This window comes from Diabrotica undecimpunctata, chromosome 8 (assembly GCF_040954645.1).
Source record: "Diabrotica undecimpunctata isolate CICGRU chromosome 8, icDiaUnde3, whole genome shotgun sequence".
Classification (NCBI taxonomy): Eukaryota; Metazoa; Arthropoda; class Insecta; order Coleoptera; family Chrysomelidae; genus Diabrotica; species Diabrotica undecimpunctata.
Window position 1 is genome coordinate 63,123,799 of NC_092810.1, and position 27,583 is coordinate 63,151,381.

The window sequence follows — 27,583 nt, forward strand, 5'->3', positions numbered from 1 at the left end:
CAGTCAAAGGCTTCAGAGTAACAGGAATTTTTTCATTACATCTAAATCCCTTTACGGAAGTAGAACATGATCAAGGAGTGTAAATTCACGATGGGTATTTTGTAAGGTTACATTGTTTTCTGGATTTATAGAGCTTGATCGGGAATTATTTGACTTTTCTGACGTTTCATACACGATTAGATACGTAGACATTATCAAAGGGGACGAGGCAACGATCGCAGCTATCTCCGGATCATTATCTTACTCAGTTTTTATCCACTTGTATACAATTTCTTGAGACGCTCCCTAAATTATTTGCATATTTATTTAAATTTGAATCCAAAAAGAGTTTGTCAAAATTTAGTGATTTTTGTCGATTTTGGTAAAATACACATTTCAAATACAATACTGATGTGTTAAATTGACAAACATTGAAATACTTGTAACGAATATATCGCAAACCCATAAAAAAATAATTATTTTATCTATGCAAGTTATAACATTTTTATATAGAATTTTATACAAGACAAATTTATACAATGAACATAAAATAATATAAACTAAATGCATATTTAAATTTTACTGTATATAAATATTAAAAAACATATTTAGCAAATTTAATGATTAATAAACAATCCATACCCATATTTTCAATTCAATTGTTTCAGTTAATAATCCCATTGACAAGTAAATAAAAACAAAATATTTGGATATAACTTATTTGGATAACCCCGTAGGTTTAAAACTCCGTGACAGAAAGGGTTTGTAGCAGGAAGTGTGAGCGTGCGCCCTTAAAATATGTCAGAGTGTGATTGCGAACGTCTCCTTTTGGTTATGTTGTAATATATTACCAACACAACACCGTCCAATTTATCATGTGTAATTTTCAAATATTATTATCGCGTTATCAACCTTGGACTGTAACCCAGAGCACAGTGGGTCGAAGCGCTAGAGTGCAGTAATGTCGGTTTTCAGAGCCAACTATTTTAGTCCAAATTGATTGCGTTGGTCCGTCCGTACGTAGTCAAGTGTTTTTATACTTCTAGTCTTAATTCCGCGATCGTAGCGGCAGTTTTTACTGTGAGAGTGGTTGAGGGGTGTTTGACACCACTCAAATAAAACCGCCAAAATTCCGCGATCAATTTATAATTTCAGTGATAGTGATAGTGAAATGAGCTACAAGGATAGGGGTTCGCCGATATTGCTCGAAAGTGGTTTTAAATCATTTCTAGGACACCCTGGACATAATTTTCCACTAATAAACGGTAAGTCCTTTCAAATGAATACCAGGAAAATCCTAAATATAAGGTATCTTATAACTCATTGCTTTAGCGAGAGTCTTACTCTTAAAACTATGCAGCACGAGAAATATTTGCCTAAAATAAAAAACTGTTTAAGTGTTAGACCGATAAATAAACTGTACATAATTATATACTATATGTGCACTACATTTCAGATAGTTTCATTAAAGACTGTCTTAATTTGTTTCCCTAAAGAATATTCTAATAATTCCTTATCAACCTAAAAGCGACAGTCACATGTTTCATAGTAGGTCTCGCATGCGCACGACCGACAATGTCACATTACCGTCTATCATGGGCGGGCATGTGATAGTTCTACAGGAAATCGTTTTTGTTTGTTTTTTCGCTACATTTTTTGTCAGTTACTGTTGTACGAAAATAACCGCTTTTTATTTTTAAAATATTGACAAAACATTATTAGTTTTAAAAGTATCTTATATTTCTCGTATTTTTAAAACAAATAAAAGTTAAATCTTGCCGGCATAATTATATTACAATATGAATTTTTAGTATTTCGCGTGTTATAAATAGCGTAATAGTTTTGATAAAGGAACCATAATAAAATTTCTGTTTCTAACAGTTATGGTATGTTTTCAGAAACCAATTCAGGATCAAACAAGTGCATACTATAACTAAAAAACTATATGAATAAGAATAAAAGATTTGTGAAGCATACAATTTTTTATTATTGTGTGATACAGAAATTACGGAACGTGTACGGAAAGTGATAAAAACGTGTACAATTGAACAACAAGAATTCAACAACAGTTTGAAAAGTTAAAGAAATTACAGAAAATATTGTACCTAAAAGGCAACTTATCAGCCGGAATTCAAATTGAGACTACACAACAATATCAAATTCAAAGCAAATTGAAACTACACAAAAAATAAAAGCAAACTAATAACTGTACTTACCGGTATTTTCCCTATACTTTCAGATATCTTTTAGCACAAAAAATCTAGGACAAACCCTAATAACAAACTGTATTTATCAGTATTTCAAAAAGAATCGCCCAGCATTAATAACAAAATTAAAGAAGCTGGATCTATTCCACCCAAGAAAAGTAGAAAAATTCAAAATTTGGTAATTAGGTATGTTAGATTCTAATAAAAGTATTTGTTTGGGATGTTGTTGTAAGTAAAATACTTCATCTTCAACCTGGAGGACCAGGAATTTTTTATTCCCTAATTCAAATTGCATTTACTCAATATCAGTTCTTACAATTATTCTGTTTGTACTCGTCAGAGTGTAGTTAGTTATGTGTCGATGCCACGTCAAGGTGAGGTTGAAATTTGGCAGAAAGAACTATTTGCTATTATCCCCCATAAAGTATTTAAAATCGGGTTGACTTATGTGATATTATATAAATAAAAGTTTTGAGGACTGAAGTATCCGCATCTACTAGAGGTCTGGCGTACAATAAACAAAAATGAGGTGGCCATAATGTATGCAGAAGTTGAAAAAGTAGAAATGATAACGGTAGTTGGAAAAATCACCAGGTCACATGGAAAGGATGCCAAAAAACGATCTGACCACTAGGAGTCAAAAACATCGAGAAATACAGTCTTCTCTGGATTAAAAATGTTGGAGAAGATCTGAAGAAGCTGGGAATTAAAGGATGGCGAACAGTGATAATCGATATACTTAGAGACAGGTAATTGTTTAGGTCCGTGACCAAAATGGGCTGTAGCGTCGCGGGTAATAAAGGTAGTATATTCTGCAGAACAAAAAGAAATAAAGAAGACAGTAAAGTATTTTCCTCTGTACTAAAAAAGATTGATTTTATATATATGTTTGTAGTGTGTTCTGGATAAAACGTTTACTTGTATTGCTCTGAAATTGTTTCCTTGTTATCTTAACTATTAATAAGTATTTCTTTGATATTAAACTAAGTATACAGGTCAAAATAACTGCCTTACTTGAAGTTTTTGCTTTGAAGTAAATTTTTTTCAGACACTTGTAATTTGTAAAAGACTAATGTTAAAATATATGTTGACAATGTAGTAAAGATAGGTTAAATTACGGCCGGATATAATAAAACTTTCAGGTAAGATATATGAGAGATATCTGTTTTCAAAACACAAAGATGTAATTAGAGATTTATTTTTTAAGTATGTGTTAATATTCCCATAAAATAATATAAAAGTGAAATACCACTTCTTCTTCTCGTGCCACTCCTATCGGAGATTGGAAATCATCATGGCCACTGCGACTTTGTTAGCAGCGCGCCTAAAAAGTTCAATCGAAACCGATGAAATACCACAGAGAGACAATATTATTAAACCATTAGAATGTCGCTCGATTGTAACGCAATGGGAATTCAAGAACGTATGATTTTCTACTAAAATGCTTCTGTTTTGTCACACCAAAAATATTCTATCCAGATTTATTTTGACATTAAGAATAAATATGACAAATGCAAAATAAAACGTTTTAGGACGCACAAAACGTTACACTACAAATAATCTATAGTATCCTGTTTGCCACTTATTAACAAACAGACTCCGGTCTAATGATTGATTTTTTCTATCTTAATATATTCGTTATCCTCCCGTTTCATTTGCTATGTCGCTTGTTATGAATCGATCAGTTGTTTATTTTTTCTCGACCAGAGGCATTCTTTAAGTCAATAAATCAAAACTTGTCTTACAGTAAATCTTTTTTTATCCATAATGCCCTATGATATCTCGGATGTCGCTATATACGTTCCTTAATAATGAAGATACTATGTAGTGCCCTGTTGGTAGGCGCCTTGTTTGTTTTTTAAATCTTAATATATATTCGTTATACATTTTTTTTTTTATTTGCTATATCGCATGTTAGGATTCGATCAGTTGTTTATTTTAAACTCAGCCAGATACTTACCAAAGTCAATAAATCAAAATTTGTCTTAGAGTAAATCTATTTTTATTCATATCGTCATCAATAACGAATATGCTGTGTAGTGCTCTTTTAGTCGCCTTGTTAGTTTTTTCTATTCTACTTTAATCCTTATCCCCCCGCCTTTCATTTAACGTAGCACACGCTTCAATCTGACCAATAACAACGTAGATATGATGTAATGCCGGCGCTGGGGTTTTCATTACGGACAGACAGACAGAATAAGCAAAATAATCGACAAGTTATTAATAGACTATAATAGACGTTTGTTGACAATAGGTTAGAAGTATAACAGTATACTACAAATAATAAGCTATAGTCTCGTGTTTGCCACTCCAGATGATATTTGATTAATATATTTATAAAACAGTCATTTTTATTTTACGGTCAATACTTTTAAAACCTTCTTCTTCTTCTTCGCGCGACTAGGATTACTCCTGTTTGTCTGCCTCTTATTCTGCTTCAGTCGTTGTTGACTGTACATTATATTCCCACCTTTCTGGTGTCCTTCCAACGGGTCTTCTGCTATACGGCTTGTTGTTTTTACAGATGTTCGCTTATCTATCTGGTCCCATTCGGTTTACATGTTCGTTTCAGTTTTTTTTTCTTGTTTTTATCCACCTGTTAATATTTTGAATTTTGCATTGTTCGCGTATACTTCTGTTGGTTTGTCTGTCTCTTAATGATATGCCCGCTATTGATCTGAATACTTTCATTTCGATATTGTTGATTTGTTGGTTCGTCTTTCTTGTATCGGTCTTTGTCTCCGCTGCATATGCTAGGATTGGTCTTACTGTTGTCTTGTATACTTTCATTTTGCTTTCCGTGGTCAGATATTTGTTTCTCCATATGGTTTCTCGGAGACAACCACTTACTCTTGCCGCTTTTGATGCTTGCCTTGTGGTCTCTGTTCTTATATCCCTGTCATTAGTGATCTCTACTCCTAGCTAATTGAATTTCATTACTTGTTCTACAATTTTCCATTTTTTACGTTTATTTCTAGTTTGCATCTACGCGGCTCTTTGCTGATCACTATACATTTAGTTTTTTCTACTGATATTCTCATATTAAGTTTGTTTGCTGTGATATTGAAGGTGTGCTGCCTTTGTAGGTCATTTTCGTTATCAGCAATTAGTACTGCATCATCGGCATAGCATAGTATCGTGATTTTATTCGCTCCCATGTGGTATCCGTGTCGTTTTCTTACTTCGCGAATTATTTATCACCATATTGAATAACAATGGGCTGAGCGAGTCTCCTTGGTGAATTCTTCCTTTTAGTTCTATGTATTCTGTTTCCCCTGTTGGCATTATAACTCTGGTCTTGTTGTTCTTGTTAATTTCACTAATTGTCCTTCTTATCTGATGGTCTATTTGTTCAGCTTGTAACAAATTTAAGATGTCATTTAGCTGCGGTTCTTCCGGAAGCCTTGTTGTTCATGTGCCATGTTCGCTTTTTCCTCGATTTTATCTTTTATGACTGCCGTTAACAATTTTAATGTACTATTCATCAGACTAATGCCTCTATTATTTTCAGGATTTCTCGAGTCTCCCTTTTTAAGTATCGGTAGCAGGAGACTTTCTTTCCATTCTGCTGGTACTACTCCGGTATTTGTTATATCGACAAATAATTTTAGGAGCCATTTGCGTAGTGTTGTTCCTCCATATTTTAGCAGTTCATTGTTTATCTTATTAGGACCAGGTGCTTTTCTGTTTTTTAATTTTTTTATTCGTTCTTGTAGCTCTTCTTCTAATATTAGTACTCTATCGTGAGTTTCGTTAATGATTCTTTCTCTGTTCTTCTCCTTCTCCATATAATTTCGTGAAATGCTCAGTCCATTGTTCCTCCGTAATGTTATCTATGCGTACAAGTTCATTCATTTCTGTTTTTTGTCTCCTTATCATCTTCCACACTTTTTTCTGGGATCCATAGAGGTCGTATTCCATATCTTTGGTAAATTTTTCCCAGTGTTCTTTTTTGATGTTATCTATTTCTTGGTTTACTTTATTCCTGATTCTCACGTAGTCTTCTCGTGCCTCCGGTGTCGTCACTTCTTTGTATGTTAGGAAAAATTGTTTCTTTTCATTTGCTAGTGCTTTCACCCTTTCGTCGTACCATGGTGTTTTGTATTCCTGTTTATTTCTGTTAACTTTTCTTTTATCTAAAGTTTCTTCCGCTGCGTGTTGCTAAAGATACATTTTTTAATAATTTTCTTTTAAAACCGTATATCTAAACGATCATCAATATTTTTCATTATTTTTAGTATTTAACATTTATCTAATTTTATAAAGGGTGGCCCTTAAGTAATTGTACAAAAATAAACAGTAACTTCTACACTTTACAATATTTCGATTAAAGCCAACTTGCTTTAATAATGTTAATAACAAGAAAGATAACAGAGTGTTAAAGTGGGAATTAAAAATTTTATTTTTCGCTATAAGTTTCATGTTTGTTAACAATTATGTATAAAAATTTACATCTGGGAGCTCTTGAGTGTGAAAAATTATAATTTGATGCACACTTTGATGTAGCTGATTATGTTTACAGGTTACTGAAACTTTTCTCTATCGCTTCTATAAGTTTCTATACTGCCATTGTATTATTTGTGTAAAAAGTAAAATGCTGAGGCTAGCGTCACGTAAGAAGCACCACGAGACAGTCTCACGAAATAACGGTCTTCATCAATTCGGTTACAGTCATATATATTTTAACCTTAGTTATAACATAATATATACATAATACAATATAATAATTTATTGAATTATTTTAATATAATATAATTTATTAAAAATTACTTTATTAAATTTAAAAAATATTATTTCAATTTTAAAACGCGAGCATTTTCACCCTTTACCAGCAGATTTACCTTTATGCTGCAAATTTGCAAATATTATCCGATACAGTCAAAATCTTGACCACTCTTTCGTCGATAAAAGGTATTTCCAACATGAATTTAAGAATAACGTATGGTGTGGAATAATTGGTAATAACTTTTTAGGGCCATGCGAATTACTTCGTAATTTGAATGTTAAGAACTATTTACATTTTTTACAAAATGATTTTATTGATTTGCCATTAAATTTAATGCAAAATATGTGGTTTATGCAAGATGGTGTACCACCACATTATACGAGGGTAGTGGATTGGTCGTGGTAGTAATTTTCCTTGGCCAGTACGTAGCTCAGAATGTCATCCGCCCGATTATGGTGTATAAGACTCATTTAATCAACGTGTCTACACTCCATAAACATTCACAACCAACATAATGAAGAAATAAATACTGCAGCAGTTTCTTTTGAACCAATGATGCTATTTCAAATGAGACGATATCCCATCAAATTATGCATCAAATTATAATTTTCCATATTCAAGAGCTGTTGTGAATTTTTATACATAAATGTTTACAAACATGAAAGTTATGCCGAAAAATAAAATTTTAAATTCTCAATTTGATCACTGAATCATTGAAATTGATCAATTCAATTGATCATTGAAATTTCAACACTCTGTATCTTTCTTAATATCAACTTTTTATTAAAGCAAGTAAGCAAGGCATAAATCGTAATATTTGAAATTGTAGAATCTACTGTTACCTATTTGTACAATTATTTAAGAACCACCATGTATAGAAACAATTTTATTTCAAAACTTCGTCTGTTGGCTAGCCACTTTTTTTAGTAGATACAGTTTTATGTAAACAAACATGTTAGGTTCGGTTAGTAATATAAATAACAATAAAGGACAAGTGAAACATAGTTAAGATAAATATTACCAAAGAAAGTCTAGTTATTGAAAAAAAAAAAGAAATAAGAAAATAAAGATAAAATAAAAAAAAATAAAAATAAGAATAAAAATTGCCTCAATTATCAAACCAATTTTTTTAATCGATAATCGACTTCACCAAATTTGATAATTCTTCTTTTTTATGTTTGTTATTATGAAGAGAAGGTTTGGGGGTATAAGATAATTTTCAAAAAATTACCGAAAGCTTTAAAAACAGTTTTTCTGTAAATTTAAATCGCAGTATAACTAATAGATGTCGCCATGCTATTACTAACATAGGAAATTATGAGTAAAAATGTCAGTATGGATAGATAGACTTATAATTATATATATATATATATATATATATATATATATATATATATATATATATATATATATATATATATTGAACTGAGTTTATTAGTCTAATTTATTAACTTTATTTATTGTAAGATATTTTAACACTTAGTTTATTAAAGTCTTTATTTATACAATATTACACTAATTTATCTTTTAGGCAGCGTTAAGTCGATTAAAAACGTTTTCTAAATTCTTTAGATGATCTTCAAATGTCTCCCTCAAGACGATTATGTCATCTAGATAAACCAGGCATGTTTTTTAAGATAACCCTCTCAACACATTTTCCATACGCCTATCAAATGTCGCAGGAGCATTACAGAGTCCAAATGGCATAACGTTGAATTGCCACAATCCAGATCCTGTAGTGAAGACTGTCTTCTCTTTATCTACTGGGTCCATTTCTACCTGCCAGTATCCAGACTTCAAATCCAAAGTAGAAAACAATTTACTTCCAGCCAATGTATCCAATGTATCGTCGATCCGAGGCAGAAGATAACTATCTTTCTTGGTAACGTTCAGCAAACGGTAATCCACACAGAACCTCGTCGTTCCGTCTTTCTTCTTAACCAGGACCACCGGAGAGACCCATGGGCTCGTAGAAGGTTTTATCACCCCGTCTTTCTTCATTTCCTAAACAATCGTTTCAGCTTTCTCTCTTTTCGCCTGTGGTAATCGTCGAGCTGTTTGACGAATTGGCTTAGCATTACCAGTATCAATTTTATGCTTAACAACGGTTGTTCTTCCCGTCTTTCCTCCTTTAAGTACGAAAATATTCCCTTAATTTCCTTTTCTCCATCTGATTTAGAAACTGTCCCGCAACTGCAACCATTTGGTCGAATTTGTCGTTGGAATTATCAGATGTTGTCGTCTGACGGATTATGGATGTCACAGGTACACAAGTTCCTACTTTTGTCTCTTTCTTGATGATCACTGGGTAGTCATTGAAATTGGCCCACAAAAGGTCATTACAGGGACTGAACAAAACTTTGAAAGAGATCCGTAGCAATCAAAAACATTTTTGGTGGATCCATGATCCTATTTTTATACTGTTCCTTTTTTAATAATTATTTCCCATTTAATTGCTGCGGATGAACTAAACGCATGCGGAAAATCATCCAATTTGTGGCGGATTGTAAAGACGCTCCAACTGGCAAATAACATGTAAGTGTTTTTGCAATAAGATCATAGTGCAATTGTGTTTTCGAAGTAGTTGCTAGATATTCGAAATGGTAAGATTGCTATTGACACCTCGACTTGATTCATCTTATTACCCATAGACTCGAAAGAGGAGCTTATTAACCTTTGATACATTATACAATTTTAACGGGTACGAAGTTCGGCGGGCCAGCTAGTTATTTTATAAATTCTCCAAATCCTGTATTTCTTTGTAAACAACGTTATTTCTTAATTAAATAAAAAATATTTATTTAATAAACATTTCTTTATAATAAATCAGTAACATAGGTATGACCTATAATATATATTAAAAATAGTAGTAGTTTTTGTGGATAGGTGGAGCTGGGGCTTTCATTACGAAAATACAGATAGAATAAGCAAATTATAATATTTATTTGATAAATCAATTCGCCAAATTATTAAACCATATTTAGAACTTTTAATTCATACTTAACATGGTAACAACAATGACGCGGTTTGGAATTTTAGCCAGTTCCAAGGAATAATGTATCCATTTTTCTTACATTCGTTATATTTGTGGTAAATAACTAACGAGAATTTTCCTAATAAAATTTTGATTAATGTAATATGTTTACAAGCAACCCTTTTAAAATTGACAAAAATCACAATTCTTATGTACTGAAATTTCATGTGCAGTTTATGATTTGAGAAATGGCTAATTACCAACCAGCATCATTTAAATATAAATTCCACATCATCTCGTTACGATTTTTCTCACTTGATGTTTGTTGACAATAAACAAAATAAAATTCAGCATTAAATTAAATCTGGAAATATTCATTAAATTGATCTCATTGTTAATAAATATCAGTATGTATTTGTTATGACAGACGTCAAATAATTTTTATAGACATACCAACAACAATTAGTAAATATAGATAATAATAAATAAACTCCAACAAATTTAATAATTCTTCAATAAACTTCTCAAATTTAGTATTAAAATAGTATTTATATCTCACACGAGTATTAATAAATACCTTAAGATAATTAAGAGCACTAAAAAATTAATTTTAAGATCAAGAATTTTATATATTCTTTATTTTTAAGTAATCTAATATTTGATAACGATAAAGGAAATAATATCATGGATATGTAGATTGAAGAAGAGAGCGTGTCTGTAGGTGAGATAAGAAACGGGTACAATACTGTAGCGTTTTTAAATAAAACGAGCGGTTCGAATTTATATAAATATATTTATTTATAAGTTTACAGTTCGAAAATATCTTATCAACTCTCTCTACCCATAAAATCGTTACATATATATACGAAAAGTATTGTTCTAGAATCATCTGGAGTAGTACCATCTCTAATTCTTTGTTTGACGGCAATCGGCCTCTGCCGCGCTCGATACATCTATGGAAAGTTCTCGACGCTTTCGAGATGCAACCGTTACATGGACAATGCATGTTCGTAACACTGCTCCCCTCTTAGATCTGAGCGTCCCGATCAGCAACTCTATATGTAGGCCCAGCATCGCGGAATATACAGGACTCTCCAGCTCTGCATGAACCCCTTAAGAAGAAATAACAGTCTACTGACTTTGAAGGACACGATCCCTTCGGGTTAATGCAACACACAGTAATTCGTACGCCGGTTTCTCGGAAGATCACTTCAAGCATGCTTCTGACAATCTTCCAGTCCAGATTTTCTAGTGCATGGCTTATCTTGGGTAGGGCCAAATTCTTGATTTCATAATTGCCACAATTATCTTCAAATTAGTTAGAGTACGCCATATATCATCGTAGCTTGCCCTGTCTGTATACGACTTCCTGGTCACCATATACAGCAAAGATCGAGAACCATCTTCTACTCTCAGTACTCTTCCAACTTTAGGCTACTGGTTTTTTAACTCGTCCAAACGACCGAATTTCCTATAAAATACGGATGAGATTCTTTTAGTCATCTCAAGATCTTGGGCAACACAGTGGGCTAGAGAGACAGCTTATGCGGAACTCTAAAAAGATCCTGCTGAACTTCTGTGGTCACGCCAAATCTAGCACTCTTTCTCTCTGCGTAATTTGACATAAATTCATTAAAGCTTGGTCGCTGGTCATCTTAGATTTCATGTTGAAGGGTTCGTGCTTCTTCTGTTTCATTTGAGCCACCATAAGGTGCAAGACGATTTATGTGAACTACTTTTGGTTTATCTTTCGGCAACTTCTTAATTCGGTATATTACGTCATTTATTCTCTTTTTAATTTCATACGGACCCTCCCATTGTCTTTGCAGTTTAGGGGACAAGCCACGACGACGTTGTGGATTATAGAGCCAAACAAGATCACCCACTTCATAGCTTTAATTCTTGCATCGAGAGTCATATTGATTTTTCATTATTATTAGTTATTTTGCTAACGTGTCAGATTTCACATTTTCCCCGATTCGTTCTCATTTTAAAGCTACATTGTTTGCTATTAGTTACTTTACTCACTTAGTACCAGAGGCTTTTTGGCAAATTGGGCTCCAGGACCCAATATTAAATAACGAGTTATCTCGTACTTACCTGAAATAAACTAACAAGACCAACTCGGTATATCTCGTAGTGTCAATTTGATGCTTATTTGAGATGATCAATGTTACGTACCAACAGACGACGCCTTCCCAGATTCTGAGTGGGTATCAGTCGTGAATCGCTATTTAGGAGTGTTTAGTTTGTAAAGATATTGTGCGTCTTTGTAGAGTAGTTTTGGGGCTTGTAGTGTTTGTTATTAAATGAAAAACAAAAGGAACCTAACAAACGAACAGTTGCAGCAGTATGCTGATATGTCTGAAACAGAGTGGGACGATGTTTTACGTGAAACAAACAATAACTCTGTTTTAATGCAGTTGAATCCAGTTTTACGAACAGTTCTTGTAGTATTGAATGTTGTGTTGAAGTAGTAGGGCATTACTTAAATATATCCTGTGATTTACCCATGCAAATCAAAAACGTGAACGATAGATAATTAAGGCAACGTGAATAACAAAATATCACGTAAGTTACCCTAACAGAATTCTGTTTTTACAGTTTCCGAATTACCAGAAATAGGATACTCAGTTCTGAATGATACAAAAATTATACAATTCACTATATAGAAAAGTATATTTAATATTGGAACTAATTAACTGTATATCGATATGAAGAAGTATGCAATAAAAAAAGCAATATATATGCAATAAAAAAAAGCAAATACCTAAAGAACACAAAAAAATAATGTTTAGTTAATCAATTTCAGCTTTAATCATGATTACAATAGAGAGAGCACAAAAAATATCAATAACATCAAATCGCAATAATAAAATATGTATTGTTCGAGTGTTAACAAGAAAGTACTTCGTCGTAATTAACACCAATCTCTTTAAATCGATAATTAGATTTTCTTAAAATGAATGAAACATGCAGCTTGGCGTGTCTATCTTAGAATAGATGAAAGAAAAATATTGTAAGTAGCCGTAATTAAGAATAATATTTTTTGCAAACTTGGGAAGCTGAGTCCAAATTGGAATTGACAGCCTCGGTCTAAATTGGTATAAGAGACCTGAATATTAAGATCCTAAATTATAGAAAAAATAGTATTAATCAGGTTTGGATTGACGGAGAACCGAGAAATATAAAAATAAGGAAGAAAATTATAAGGTAACTTACCCAATTAAAAAGGGGATCTTTCAACTAACAGAGTGGTATTTACATCTTACTGCAGAACGAAAAATTATATTATATGTTTATATTGACAAAAAACTACGTATATGAAGTACCATTTGGGTTTTTGTTTATTAGTGATCGAAATATAGCTGTGCTTTTTGCGACATCTTAACCCTTAAATGCATGATTTTTTTTATTGATATCAAATATCAAAAAGGGCCTTTAGCGGAAGCTTAGAAATGATGAAAAAATAATAAAAACACAAGTTTAATTTTAAACAGTTGTTTTTGACAATAACAGGTTTGTTGCCAAAATGCAACACAGTACCAAACCACATTTCTGACATTTTGTATGTGTAAACCGCTTACAATTGGAATATTTGCACCGTTGTTTGTTATATTTTATAGTCGGCCAGTGTCCATATTGGGGGTAATGTACTGAGCTGGTTCTCTCTTTTTCTTGTCTCGGATGTCAGCTTCCAATGTAGTTGGTCTCCCTCTTGTTGCTGTGGTTGTGCTCATCTTGCACAGACACTTTGCAAATTTTGTGCGAAAAGCTACTTGTGTTTAAGCTTGGCCTGTGGGTTCTTAGCAACCGTCGCTCTTTAATAGAGTATCCAGGAATTGGCAACTGTTAAATCATGCAAGTGATAAAATAGCTGGTACCATTTCCTACTTTTTACAGAAATTTTGTATCTTCCAATATAGCTGTCCATGAGATCAACTCCTTCCATATGGTGGTTATATTCTTTAATTACAAACGGGCAGTCTACTTCGATAGATTTTTTCGCAGTCTTATCAAAGCGTCTTATGGAGATATACCTGCAAAAGTGGAAAGCAAGACGATATTTTTATTATCTTTCCATATTGTAGATGAGATATCTACGCCGTCAACCGTTGCAGTATATTCATGACTGTCACCACGGGAGCAATTCTTTATATCCGTATCTGTTGGTAATTTGCAATATGGTATCAGTTGCCTTTGAACTGTTCCCAATGATAATATTCCCCTTTTGGGATTATATACAAGCAACGATACATCTGTATAATAATTATCATGATAAAGACGGAAATTTTGATGCTCTGGAGTAATGCGAGCCACTTACAAGCGAACCCGTACTTGAGAATTTTCTGGCCCTGTGTAAAATTTAAAATTATACGGATATCCGGAAATTCCTGCCAGCACAAACAATTTGAATCATATATTGACCAGTAGTATTGTTTCATATAATGACCAATGTTGGTGGAGCACTGGAAAAATTTTTGTTAAGTGTGTTAACTAGTGGCCTTATCTTGTGAAGTCTGTCATGCCCAGGTTCAGACAAACTTATGAGGTTGTTGTTATCTGATGGAACTTTGTCTGATCTCCACCAATTGTTGGGGGAAAGCTTATTAAATACCTTTCCCCTGCGGGTACAGTACCAAATATTTAAGGACCATGGACTGTTACAGAGTTTCCTTCGATATATGTAAGCGGACTTCACGGCGATGATACCTTATGTCTATGGTTTGATAGGGTTGTACTTAAGAGAAAAATAAAGTGTAATCAATCGATGCTACACATTTGTTAACTAGAGAATATTTACAAAATCACCATCACTAATTAAAAACAGTTTGCTTTAATACATTGTTTATGTTTATACCGGCGTTTTTGGGGACCGCGAACATAGTGGAAACTAAAGCTATGGTTTGTTAGAACAGTGAGCGACGCATAACTCACAGTCAGTCGAACGCCGCGTACGTTCGTCAAAATCAAAGAAATGGTTCTCTATTATAATTATAACGGTTTGTTAAGGCGGGGTCCCACCAGTCGCGCTATTCTGCGCTGCGTCGCTCTGCTTCGAGCAGCGCGGAGCAGAACTACACAAAGCGGCGCAACTTTGCGCATGTGATTCTAGAGGAGCAAATAAGTTCCAGTTTTTATTTACGCGCGCACGATGAAAACAAAATTAGCAATAGCAAGTGCTGCTGTTATAGCAATTAACCATTTTTTACAAGAAAAACGAAAGACCCGGAGGAAACGTCGTTATTGGGTTACACCAGTATTTAAAAGTAGACAAGTTTATAATGGAAATAATCTTTTAAGTGATTTAGTTGCAGGAAAGTTTCAAAATTTTTGTCGTATGTATGATTGAACCAGTAATAAGAAAGCGATGAAACAAAGCATTTATCAATGTCTACTGAAATTAAAATGTAAAATTAGCTTTGCCTGTGCCCATTGACTTTTTCATTTTCACCTTTTCTCTTCTATATGAATAAATAAATATATGCATCATATAAATACCTATGCATCATATTTCTTACTTTTTATATAATAATTATTGCTTTTCGGATTCCACAATTCCGGTTTGTATCTGTATGCCTAAATAAGCTTTTCAACTTTTAATTCCACTCAAAACTCTTCGCGAAGATAGTAAAGAAACACAATAATCTGTAAAAATGGTCTTCAATCACAAACACCGTTCCAACTAAACGCGCACTTTTCTTTGATCTACACTACTTTACCGACAACCAACGGATAATGTTCGTTCTTGTTTGAACTTGCACGTTTTGAGTGGAATTAAAAGTTGAAAAGCTTATTTAGGCATACAGATACAAACCGGAATTGTGGAATCCGAAAAGCAATAATTATTATATAAAAAGTAAGAAATATGATGCATAGGTATTTATTGCAGACAATATCGGTTGTTCCGTCGCTGAAGCTAAAACAAAGATGACGTCTTTGTTGTCTTCATATAGAAGAGAAAAGGTGAAAATGAAAAAGTCAATGGGCACAGGCAAAGCTAATTTTACATTTTAATTTCAGTAGACATTGATAAATGCTTTGTTTCATCGCTTTCTTATTACTGGTTCAATCATACATACGACAAAAATTTTGAAACTTTCCTGCAACTAAATCACTTAAAAGATTATCTCCATTATAAACTTGTCTACTTTTAAATACTGGTGTAACCCAATAACGACGTTTCCTCCGGGTCTTTCGTTTTTCTTGTAAAAAATGGTTAATTGCTATAACAGCAGCACTTGCTATTGCTAATTTTGTTTTCATCGTGCGCGCGTAAATAAAAACTGGAACTTATTTGCTCCTCTAGAATCACATGCGTAAAGTTGCGCCGTTCTGTGTAGTTCTGCTCCGTGCTGCTCGAAGCAGAGCGACGCAGCGCAGAATAGCGCGACTGGTGGGACCCCGCCTTTAGGTTCTGCTGAGCTGCGCGTACTGAAGAGCGATAGCCGTGTACGTCGACAGTGTGCGCTGGAATCAACTGCGATTTGATTTGGACGCAAACGTTCAGCTGAGCTCACAGCGTATACATCTATACCGAAATTATAATTATTGTATTTTTATATAGTTATTATTATTATAATAATTAAGTGATGCCTACTAAATTTTCTCCCGAGGAAGATAAAAGACTAGTGGATCTAGTACAAATTGTAAGACAGTTCCAAATAAATCCCTGGAAAGTCTAAAATATTCTCGAAATTTTTCCTCGTTTTAAAACAATCTTTCTTCGACTATTAATTTAAAAGCACCTTCTGTATTAAGACATGAAAAAATTTCGTTTACATTTTTATTCCTTTTATTTAGATTTAACGTTATCAACTCTTCTTCTTCCTCCTCTTCTTGGAGTAATAAAATTATTGCGTTAAGTTTTCGAGAATTAATTTTTCTAAACGTACAACCTTTGAGAGGATAAACGTGAAACTAATTTTTAAACTTGTTTTCAGAGCGACAGAATATTTATGCGAATTAATCTAACAAATCGACTCAACCAAAACTGCCATGAGTCGAGTACAACAGATTTTTGCTGTACGTGTATACTGTGCGCTGCGCACTGTTCTAACAAACCGTAGCTTAAAATGCTCTTTCTCGCCGCATTTTTGAGAGTAAAGGTGGTGGCATATTATCGTGCACGTTGCGTTTCCAACACATAGCGTTTAGTTTCCGAAAAATATAATTTAAATGGTTTTAAATATGAAAGACGCACACTGTCCATAGCGTTTCAGGCACTTAACGCTTCCTTTCAGTATATTCGAAAATAATATTTTACTGTCAGTCGTAACCGGTTGGTAAGGATAATGTGCATTAGATGTCCGTCGTTCTCCCCTTGTTGTTTATTTAGGAATTTGTTTAATTTTGGTACAGAGTATTTAAAAAAATTATTTTCGAGGCTATTTTGTCATTTATGCATGTGTTTTTATTGCTTTGTGACAATTAATCTCGGAAGTGATAAACAATTAGGACTTTTGTACAGAAGTGAAACCTCTTCTTTTTAAAAATACTTTTTGGTTTGATATGTATGGCTTCGTTAAATGTGGTATTTTGTTTTTTAACTGAAGGTGAAATTAAATTTAAAACATATTTAAACTAAATCCTATTCATTCTAAAATAATTGTTAAACCTATTAATTATTATTAAATTCCTAATTGTTTATCACTTCCGTGATTAATTATATATAATTATACATACATATATATATATATATATATATATATATATATATATATATATATATATATATATAATATAATTATACAAATGAATTGTACAATGTCAACATAAGTAAACGCTTCGTTTCTTTCTGGTTTGGTTTGTACGGCATACAAAGTTGTTCCATTGGTAATGCGCAACAGCAACTCGTCCGTAAATAAGTAAGTAAAAAATTTATACGGCGTTTCTAATTCCATCACTTGTTGATTCAGAGTTGTGTTTCCATGAAAGTGCAATTGATCATCATTGATACAAAGTCCTTTCTTCTTCCAAGTGATGTGTTCTGTAGTAGCCTTCTTTTTATTTTTTTTTTTAATTCTTTTTTATTTGCGCCTTTAGAAACTTTTTCATTTGTGGTTCCGTTTGTTTTTTGAGTTACTCGTAGATGGCAAGCTTTCATTCTCCTGTATGATTTGCTCACTTGTTAGCGTTTCCATATTTTCTATTGTGTTTATCTCCGCTGCCATATCATTAGTTCCATTGCACGTTTCTTCATCATATTCGTTACCATATTTAGGTTCAAATTCAGGGTCTGCAATACTATTTGTGTCGGAGGAATCACTTTCATTTTCACGACTCAGACCAGTGAAATTTGCCCAATATTCCTGCAGATACGATGCATTCTGTGATACGAGGGATTCTTGAGTGCGCACTGTAGAAAAAGTGCCAAACTATTTTATATTTACACTGTGTAGACTACAGGCAACGCCATGCAGTTACTTCAAATTCGAATCAGAATAGACATTTCATTCAATTGTTTACCTATGTTGAACAACGGCAACACGATGCATTTAAGGGTCAAAAGGGACTATCTAGAATAATCCAAAATAAATATTTAACGGGATTTTTTATTACTTCAGAAATTTTAAAATAGAAGAGAAATATTTAGAGGAGAAATAATTGACTATACTGGATTTTTCAAAAAAAATGTTGGAAAATAAAAAGAAAATAAATAAACTGTAATGTGGTGGTTTGTTGAGAAGTTATGAATTAAAAAAAAATCGTATCGTGTAAAATTGTTTGAGTTCACGCTTTATCATCCATGGAACATTTACCACATTCACCCATATATTTAATAGCAGGCTGACTACTATTAAAACAATATTATTTTTTATAATCACGGCTGTTACAATTTCCATTATTTCAGTGTTTTGTCATGTGTTTCAAGTGATATAATCAAAAGTATAGATACTTTATTCTGCCCTTACCATATCACATATTATATTACGCATCATTTATATCCAGCTACAATTTTCACTCAGCCTTCACGCCTAATAATAACGTATATCATGATTGTAAGGGTTCTTTCAATCGCTTGCTTACATAAACACATATTATGTGTAACAAGGGAGGATTTCTATTAATGGAAACTATTTGTCACATAGTTTTTTAATCAATCAATCGAAAAGGTTCGATGACTTGGTTTTTATAAGTTATCAACAAAACATAAAACGCCTAACTTAATCATTGGTTAACATTTAAAAACTAATGCATAATTTTCTTTGTACTCTTTTATTTTTATAAAATACTATAACCATTTAAATATTTTATTTTATGATCTATTTATTTTATTGGGATGATAAGAACAATCACTATCAAACAAACCCAATATCTTGTTTTAATTTGTTCTTTATTTCAGACAACGCAAGAAACTCGGGTTCATTCGGAAAAATATTCCCATAAGATTTTTTTGTATAATCACAGATAGCCCAAAATTAGGTTAAAGAAGTCGCCCAGGCGAAAAGTTGTTCAAAATTTTTAAACAATTTTTTTTTTCAAATTGTACCAATAAGTTTTTTTGGCCCGGACAATTTATTTTTTAATTTTTTGGATCATTCTGATCAAAATGGGTCCCTTGTCGTTTTTTTGCAAACTTGATCGAATGTTTTTAACTTGATCGTTTTGGAGTTATATATAATTTAAAACTGAGAAAAACGCAAAATTACGATTTTCAAGGATCAAAAAGACAAGTAAAAAACATTATTTTTGAATTCACCAAGGATCTAAAATCAAAAAAACGTTGTTCTATCATTTTCCGATAAGTATTTTGGGCCCATTCCATTTTAAAATATTGTTTTTTAATTTTTAATGAAGTGCGTATGACAGGACGGGCGCTCGGGCTGCGGCGTGTATAAGAGAGAGAAGCAAGATTGTACAAATGAGCGCCCGCCCTGCCATACGCGCTTTATTATTAATTAAAAAACAATGGTTTAATACTTATTTACGCACCAAGGGTGTTATTAAGATAATTACTCCCAGAGAGCAGCATAATATAGCCAGATGAGGGAGGAATGAATGTTGCTCGACGACATAATCAACCGGTAACACCAGTGGTATGTACAAAATTCTTCTTCGTCTTGATGTGCCTATCCGTTACGAATGTTGACGATCATCATGGCAATCTTTATCTTATCTGCAGCAGCGCGGAAAAGCTGCACAGATGTTGTATTGAACCAGATTCTGAGGTTCTTTAACCAAGATGTTCTTCTTCTTCCTGGATCTCGTTTTCCAAATATTTTTCCTTGCAAGATGGTTTGAAGGAGAGCATATCTGGATTCATTTCGCATAATATGCCCGAAGAACTATAACTTTCGAGATTTGATGGTGGTCAGTACCTCTCGGTTTTTATTCATTCTTCTGAGGACCTCCTCATTTGTGACTCGGTCAGTCCACGGGATCTTAAGTATTCTCCGATATAGCCACATATCAAATGCTTCCAGTTTTCTGCACATATCTTCGTTCAAGGTCCACGATTTAACACAATAAAAAAAGACAGAGAAGACTTAGCATCGCAGCATTCTTACTTTTATATAAAGAGAGAGGTTGTGACTTTTGAAGAAGGCCCCCATCCGATTGAAGGTGGATCTAGCTTTTCCGATGCTCTAATCTCCTGGTTGTTGGTCCACTCTTCATTTATTATGGTGCCGAGGTAGTTGTAGTGCGTCACTCTTTCTACAGGGATTGGTTGACGTAGAGTTGACTTCTGTTATCCTTTTCTTGCTAATTATCGTAAGCTTTGTCTTCTTAGCGTTTATATTGAGTCCATATTGTTGACTGTAATACGTGATGATTTTGTTCATAAGAACTTGTAGGTTCTCTAAGTTGTCCGAAAATACTATGGTGTCATCTGCATATCTGATGTTGTTTAGCCGGTAACCATTTAGTAGAATACCTTTTTCAGTTTCGTGCAAAGCTTTGATAAATATTCTTTCAGAGTACAGATCTGATCTGATTCCAGTAAAGATTTCTAGTTATTTTCAGATCTTGGTTGTTAATTCCAATGTTGTAATGTACAAAATATGTATATATATATATATATATATATATATATATATATATATATATATATATATATATATATATATATTTTGTAGGTGCAGTAAAATAGAAAGTAAAAACGTCTCAAAATAAGTTTTTATATTAAGTAGGTATGTGAAGTAAAAAATAAAATCTTGTATGTACTACTGGTACCAAATAATTATACATATCGAGCAACATACATCCCTTGGACCAGAGGCCCTCTAGCTGGATCATGTTGCTCTGTTATTCTGTGGAGAACGGTGATACGATAACGCTTAATCTTGGTATTTGTGTGGATAATATAAGTTTTTATATTAAGTAGGTATGTGAAGTGAAAAATAAAATCTTGTATGTACTACTGGTACCAAATAATTATACATATCGAGCAACATACATCCCTTGGACCAGAGGCCCTCTAGCTGGATCATGTTGCTCTTTGGGTAGCTAACCCCAAAACCAAAGGGTGGTTGGGTTTACAATAAAGGGAACGTACTTAAAAGTAATAAATTATACTGTAATATGCCAATGTAATTGGATCACTAACAGGGAACCATAAGTCCCTACTCGAAGTAAAATTTCTACATCCGAACTTTCTTACCGAGATTTATTTAAAAGTTAGACAGGTGAATTAGATTATGGCTTTGTGCATAGACAATAACGTAATTTTAACAAGACTGTGCTACTCGTGGAAAAAGTGAATATATTATTGATAAATTTAAAACATAAGTTACTGATTTTTACCGACGATGCATTTCGTACATTACATTGTGCAAAGACAGTTTCGGAGGAGCCGACATTTTCGTTTGGATTGTATATTGAATTGGAACGAGATCGAACGAACTGTCGAAACTGTAAACATAAGTCACGGTTCCGACGATCGACAAGAGATTAACACTGATATTCTTTTTGACGAATTGTCACTTGCTAAAGCGTTTATAGCGTTAAAGAATGGAATTCGTTGACGATCTAAATTGAGATGCAAATTGAGGGTGTTGACAAATGGGTTTAACTATTTACACTTTTTTTAACTATTGCTATTTTAAAATATGTAAGAAAATATTTTGTGCCTACCACGTCTGCTCCCTTTAGAACGTGTCTTCTCGATGATGAAACATATTTGGTCGGACGATAAAGGCCGCATGTTGGAGTCTATCGTACAAATATTACTGTTTTGTAGCTTAAACTTTAATGTGACATGCAACGATTTTTATGAAAAGATAAAAAGTATATCATTTTATTAAAAAAAAAGTACATAGGTACAAGTGAGAAGTACGAATGGCAAAAAAATGGTTTTTAATTAATAAAAAAATTTGGCAGGAGCTTAATAGTTTTTTTTTGAACTTTACCCTATCCACCATTTACTGTCCCGGTTAATAGTTTTATAATTATGTTAAGCCTATGTATAAAGAAACAAACGATTCTGGAAAGCCTTAGAATTCAGCAATATTAACATAAAAGAACTATATTATAATACACAGGCTCGAGTAAAAACAGGGAATAAACTCTCAGAAAAATCAATGAACACAAAGGCCTAAAACAGGTTGGTTGCATCTTACCAACGTTTTTCAAAATATACCATTGACGGTACGGAAAAGAAAATGTGAAGAAATGGGCATTCCAATAAACAACAATAAAACCCCATAATATAGTATTTTTCATATAAAAATGCGTGCACGTCACAATTTACATAAAGTGACGTCACTTATATTTAAAATTTCCAGAGCGTCAACCTTAGAGTTCAAATTTTTCTAACACAGCTAATAATACAAAACACATACGGAACTGCTCGATCTTTTATAGGCGTCAACATGGTATAATAATCAGAAAAATGTAATCATTATTATATTGGGAATTTTAGAATTATATTCATTAAATAACCAAAAACATTTATTATTAATATGTAATATAAATTTTATGAAATAACTCTTTAAGTCTAATATTCCACAAAATAATAATTTTAATTAAATATATTAGACATATTAAATTAAATATATTTTTTGACAGTTCAGCGGGTGGCAAAATTGTTTTAAACGGTTTCCGCTTTTTTAGAGTAAGAATTTTGTTTATGTTTTGATTTCTTACACAGTTTGATCATAATATATTATATATTAATAGATTGTATTTATAAATACATATTAAATTTACATTAATAGCTTTAAAAACTAATTATTGTTGTGTATTGTGATTGTGCTATGCCAAAACAACTAAATAGTCTGTAGAAAGCTGATAAGCTTTCATAAAAGATAGATTATTTTGAACAAGAAATAATGGCGGGACATTTTTACTATTAATGCTCTAAAAGTGGTAAGTTTAATGTATAATTTTGTATTAAAATGTCTTCTTATGTATTTTAGTGTGTTGCAGTAATCTTAAAACCAAGTGTATATAATAGTGTTAATATAATAGTTTGACAAATAGTTGATAAAAGAAATATTGTGAAATTAATAAACAGAATTGCGAGAATAATGGACAGAAAGCTCAACTATTTTTAAAATTTTAGGAATGTGTTGGATAACATTCGGGAGAACCTAATCAAATTGCGTTATGAAGAGGCCCTCCAAAAGAATCTAAAGAGTGCACCAAAAGCTAATAGTCGGTCTCGAGGTATAAACCAGCATTTTTTAAAGTTTTCTTTCCTAACTTAAAAAGTAAATAGAAATGTTAAACACATAATATACAAATATACATTTAATATAAAAAAATACAATTATTTATTTATTAACGGGTACCACACAATTATATATAACATATTTCAAAATTATACATTAAACCAAAAAATATACAAGCAATAAATATAGTACAGTACATGCAAAATACAGAAAGAAATCAAATTACAAATTGACGAAATTACAATAGTGACTTTACACTTTGTTTACAAATATTACAACACACAACCACAATACACAACAATATTAGTTTTTAAAGCTATTAATCTAAGTTTAATATGCATTTATAAGTACAATTTATTAATATATAATATATTACATATGATCAAATTGTATAAGAAATCAAAATATAAACAAAATTCTTATTTTAAAAAAGCGGCAGCACTTTAAACAATTTTGCCATACACTGAACTGTCATTAAAATTTGAAGTATTCCCGTATCAGTTGCTTAAAATTGTCTAATATATTTAATTAAAATTATTATTTTGTGGAATATTAGACTTTATTAGTTATTTCAGAAAATTTATATTATTAATAATAACAAATGTTTTTGGTTATTTAATCAATATAATTCTAAAATTCCCAATATAATGATGATTACATTTTTCTGATTATTATACCATGTTGACGCCTATGAAAGATCGAGCAGTGTCGTACGGGTTTCGTATTATTAGCTGGTTAGAAAAATTTGAACTCTAAGGTTGACGTTCTGGAAATTTTAAATATAAGTGACGTCACTTTATATAAATTGTGACGTGCAACGTTTTTACTTTGAAAAATGGTATAGATACATTATGCTTTGCAGACGATCAGATAGTAATGGCACAGGACCATGACGATTTGGAATACATGACAATTAAAATCGTATAACAGTAATATAGTAAATGCGGACAAGAAGTAAACGTAAATAAGACAGAAACTATGTGCATAGGAGGGATACAACAGGACCTAATATTACAAAGTGGAGAACACATCAGATCTCGTGAAAACTATAAATATTTAGGCTTACATATTACGAATAGAATATTCGCCAGAATGATCACCAATATTCGAAACGAATAGGCATCACAAGAAGAAGACATATTACGAATGATAACAAAATGGACCACATAATACGATACAAAAACACACAGGGTAATAGCTATATTAAATCAAGTCCTCTAGGATCAGACGGTATTAAAAGCCAGTAAAGAAAAAATATATAACACCATAATCCCGAGCATTATAACTTATGGCAGTAACGTCTGCTACATAAAAACTAGAACAGATCAAATGCTAAACTCCATAAAAAAACCACAGGAAAGTCCAGGAGAGAACGAATAATAAATAAGCTTATTAGAAAAGTAACGAATGTAGGCCACACAATAGTTATTGTAGACGACATTTAGATAAAACAACTATGGTATGACCATGTACAGAGGATAACAGAAAATAGACTACCGAAACAACTGTTAGATTGGGTACGTCCGGGACGCAGAAAACATGGACGACGAAGAAGAAGGCGTGGATAGGGAAATTAAAGACAACAACTTACCTGATTATGGAAGAAAGATGTAACAAGACAATGATGTTACAATATCCATATGATATGGCAGCTACGAGATATAGTCCATATTTTATTGCTAAATTTTTGCTAATTTAAAGCACCTCTCACACCGTGTGCTACCGATCTAATTGATAACATTATTCTATGTTAACTACCAGAAATAAAAATTTGCTAAGAGCTTCTAATTGTCATAAATATTGAAAAACAAAGAATTTTATTGTAAGAAAATCAGTCGATTGTGTATCTTTATGTGGATGTATTATAAACTCATGTATATAGATTTATAATAAAGATTTTTAGTCAGTAAATAGTGGAAGGAAGAAGAGGTCCAGGGTTGAATAATGTAAGAGACTAGACAGGCATGGACACACATTCGATACTAAGAACAGCTCAAGATAGAGAGCACTTTGCTGTAGTTATAGCCAAAATTCAGTAATGGAGAAGGCACTTTAAGAAGAAGAAGTCAATTCAGTAAATAATTTAAAAATAATAAGAAATTGAAACTTGTTAATAATTAAGAACAAGGGTTTTGCAATAAAATAATTTTAAACACACATCGGACTCTTTTACATGGATATTTAAACTTTCTTTTAAGTACTTTCTAACTTCAAAATAATAATTTTTTGCCGAGTTTCAGAACTTTGATCAACAACGATCAACTTTGAGAAAAAGTTACTACATATGTTTTTTGTTCAGAATAACTCAAAAAACTTTGTCCCGGGCGAAAAAGTTAGTTTTTGAAATTTGTTTGAAACAATTATTTAAACAAAAAAGTTTTTTATATCTCGATTTTCCCGTGGGTGGCTTTTTGGTGGCTACAATAATGTTTGTGTTTTAAAGGGTGAAGCAATAAAAAGAATTTTTGGCGTTGAACTGCATCATTAAATTAGTAATGAAAACCATGTATGAAATAGTCTTACTTACTAAATATACCATTTTTCCTGAAAAGTATAAAATTGATCGGTATATCCGGTAGCGTCTCAACCTCGGAGAGGTAAGACGTATTTACAGTGGTTGAGTTTGTATACACGTGTACCTAATATTTGGAATAGTTTGTGTAGATAAATATATGTTGCCACTTAGATAATAACTAAAATAGATTATAGTATATATCACGCGTATTTCGCGAGTATTTCACGCTTTTTCAGAAACTTAGTCACAGTTACACTGCAATTATAAGTAAAATGCCGCTGGTTTTCGGATTATTGCCGGAATCTGATCCCGAACATAAGAGATTGGGTGGACTGTGGCCACAGGCGACTGGATTATTTCCTAACGCAGGTGCTCACAGGAGACAAGTGTACTTACTATACCTACCTACCTCTCTAGGTTCGAAAAGGCTGACACAGATGAACGCCTATACTCTGGATACTCGGACACTGTGACACATACGATGTTATAGTGCAACGATGCATAGTAGAAAGGAATTGAATGGAAAGAGAGACAGGTGTGAATTTTGTTACAGTGAGAGAAATGATTGAGAGAATGATTGAAGATAAAGCAGGTTGGACTAGTATACACAACTATATCTGTGCAGTAATCGAGAAAAAAGAAGAGGAGGAACGACAGCTGGACCAACGGCATAGGTAAGAGGGAAATATGCTGGAAGTTGAAGGTAGAAAAGTGAGTCAGGCTGTGTGAGTTATACTGAGTGAGTTAGACTGTGTGAGTCAGACTGTGGGGAAGGAGGAAATGCCCGTCTGGGAGCGATGTCGTACTAGGAACGATAAGGGTCTTTCACGCGCTACCTGGAACGAGACAGGGAGCCTCCTTGCTGACAGTCTGTGGATGGATGAAGGTAGTGCTTAGGAGGTGATGCCGGCCTTACAGCGGCCATTCCGCTTACGGATCGCTGGATGACAGGGAAGGGTCTGGTTTAGCAGCTAGGCGTTCGGCGTAGAGTCGTCGACGAGAGGGCATTTTAAAGTACCTCGAGAACTATCGCCGGGAATCAGGCAACGTAATGGACTGAGATATCTTTTGAAGATTCCGGACCCCCCTCTATAAAGACGAAAAAAAAAGACATCTATAAAGATTTTTGAATGGTTTTTAGTCAGTAAATAATTTAAAAATAATGAAAAGATATAGAAAATGAAACAATTAATAATTAAAAACAAGGGTTTTGTAATTTTTAATACACATCAGAATCATTTACATGGATATCTAAACTTTACTTAAAGTACTTTCTAACTTTAAAATAATGGTTTTTTACTAAGTTTCAGAGCTGTAAAAGTGACCATTTCACGCATTTTAAAATTTCAAACGCTTATTATTCAACAACGATTAACTTTGAGCAAAAGTTATTACAGATCGTTTTTGTTCAGAATGACACAAAAAACTTTGACCTGGGCGAAAAAGTTAGTTTTTGTTAGGCACGCATTTGGTTCTTTCACAAGTTACCCTTAAAGATTACCTTTAAAGTTAACCTTTGTCTATCAAGAAATTTTTAGCCTAAAGTAACATTTTAAAAGTATTTTT

The 27,583-nt window shown here is 32.7% G+C and overlaps 1 protein-coding gene across 1 annotated transcript in view; it reads left to right on the plus strand.

Moving 5' to 3' along the window:
• Positions 1 to 843: 843 nt before the first annotated feature.
• Positions 844 to 27,583, plus strand: part of Pdp1 (PAR bZIP family member Pdp1) — a 351,185-nt gene continuing 324,445 nt past the window's right edge. Inside the window, exon 1 of the mRNA XM_072540390.1 lies at positions 844 to 1,244. Within this exon, the coding sequence (XP_072396491.1) occupies positions 1,151 to 1,244 (94 nt within the window). The 5' untranslated portion in view covers positions 844 to 1,150. The remainder of the gene's footprint in view (positions 1,245 to 27,583) is intronic.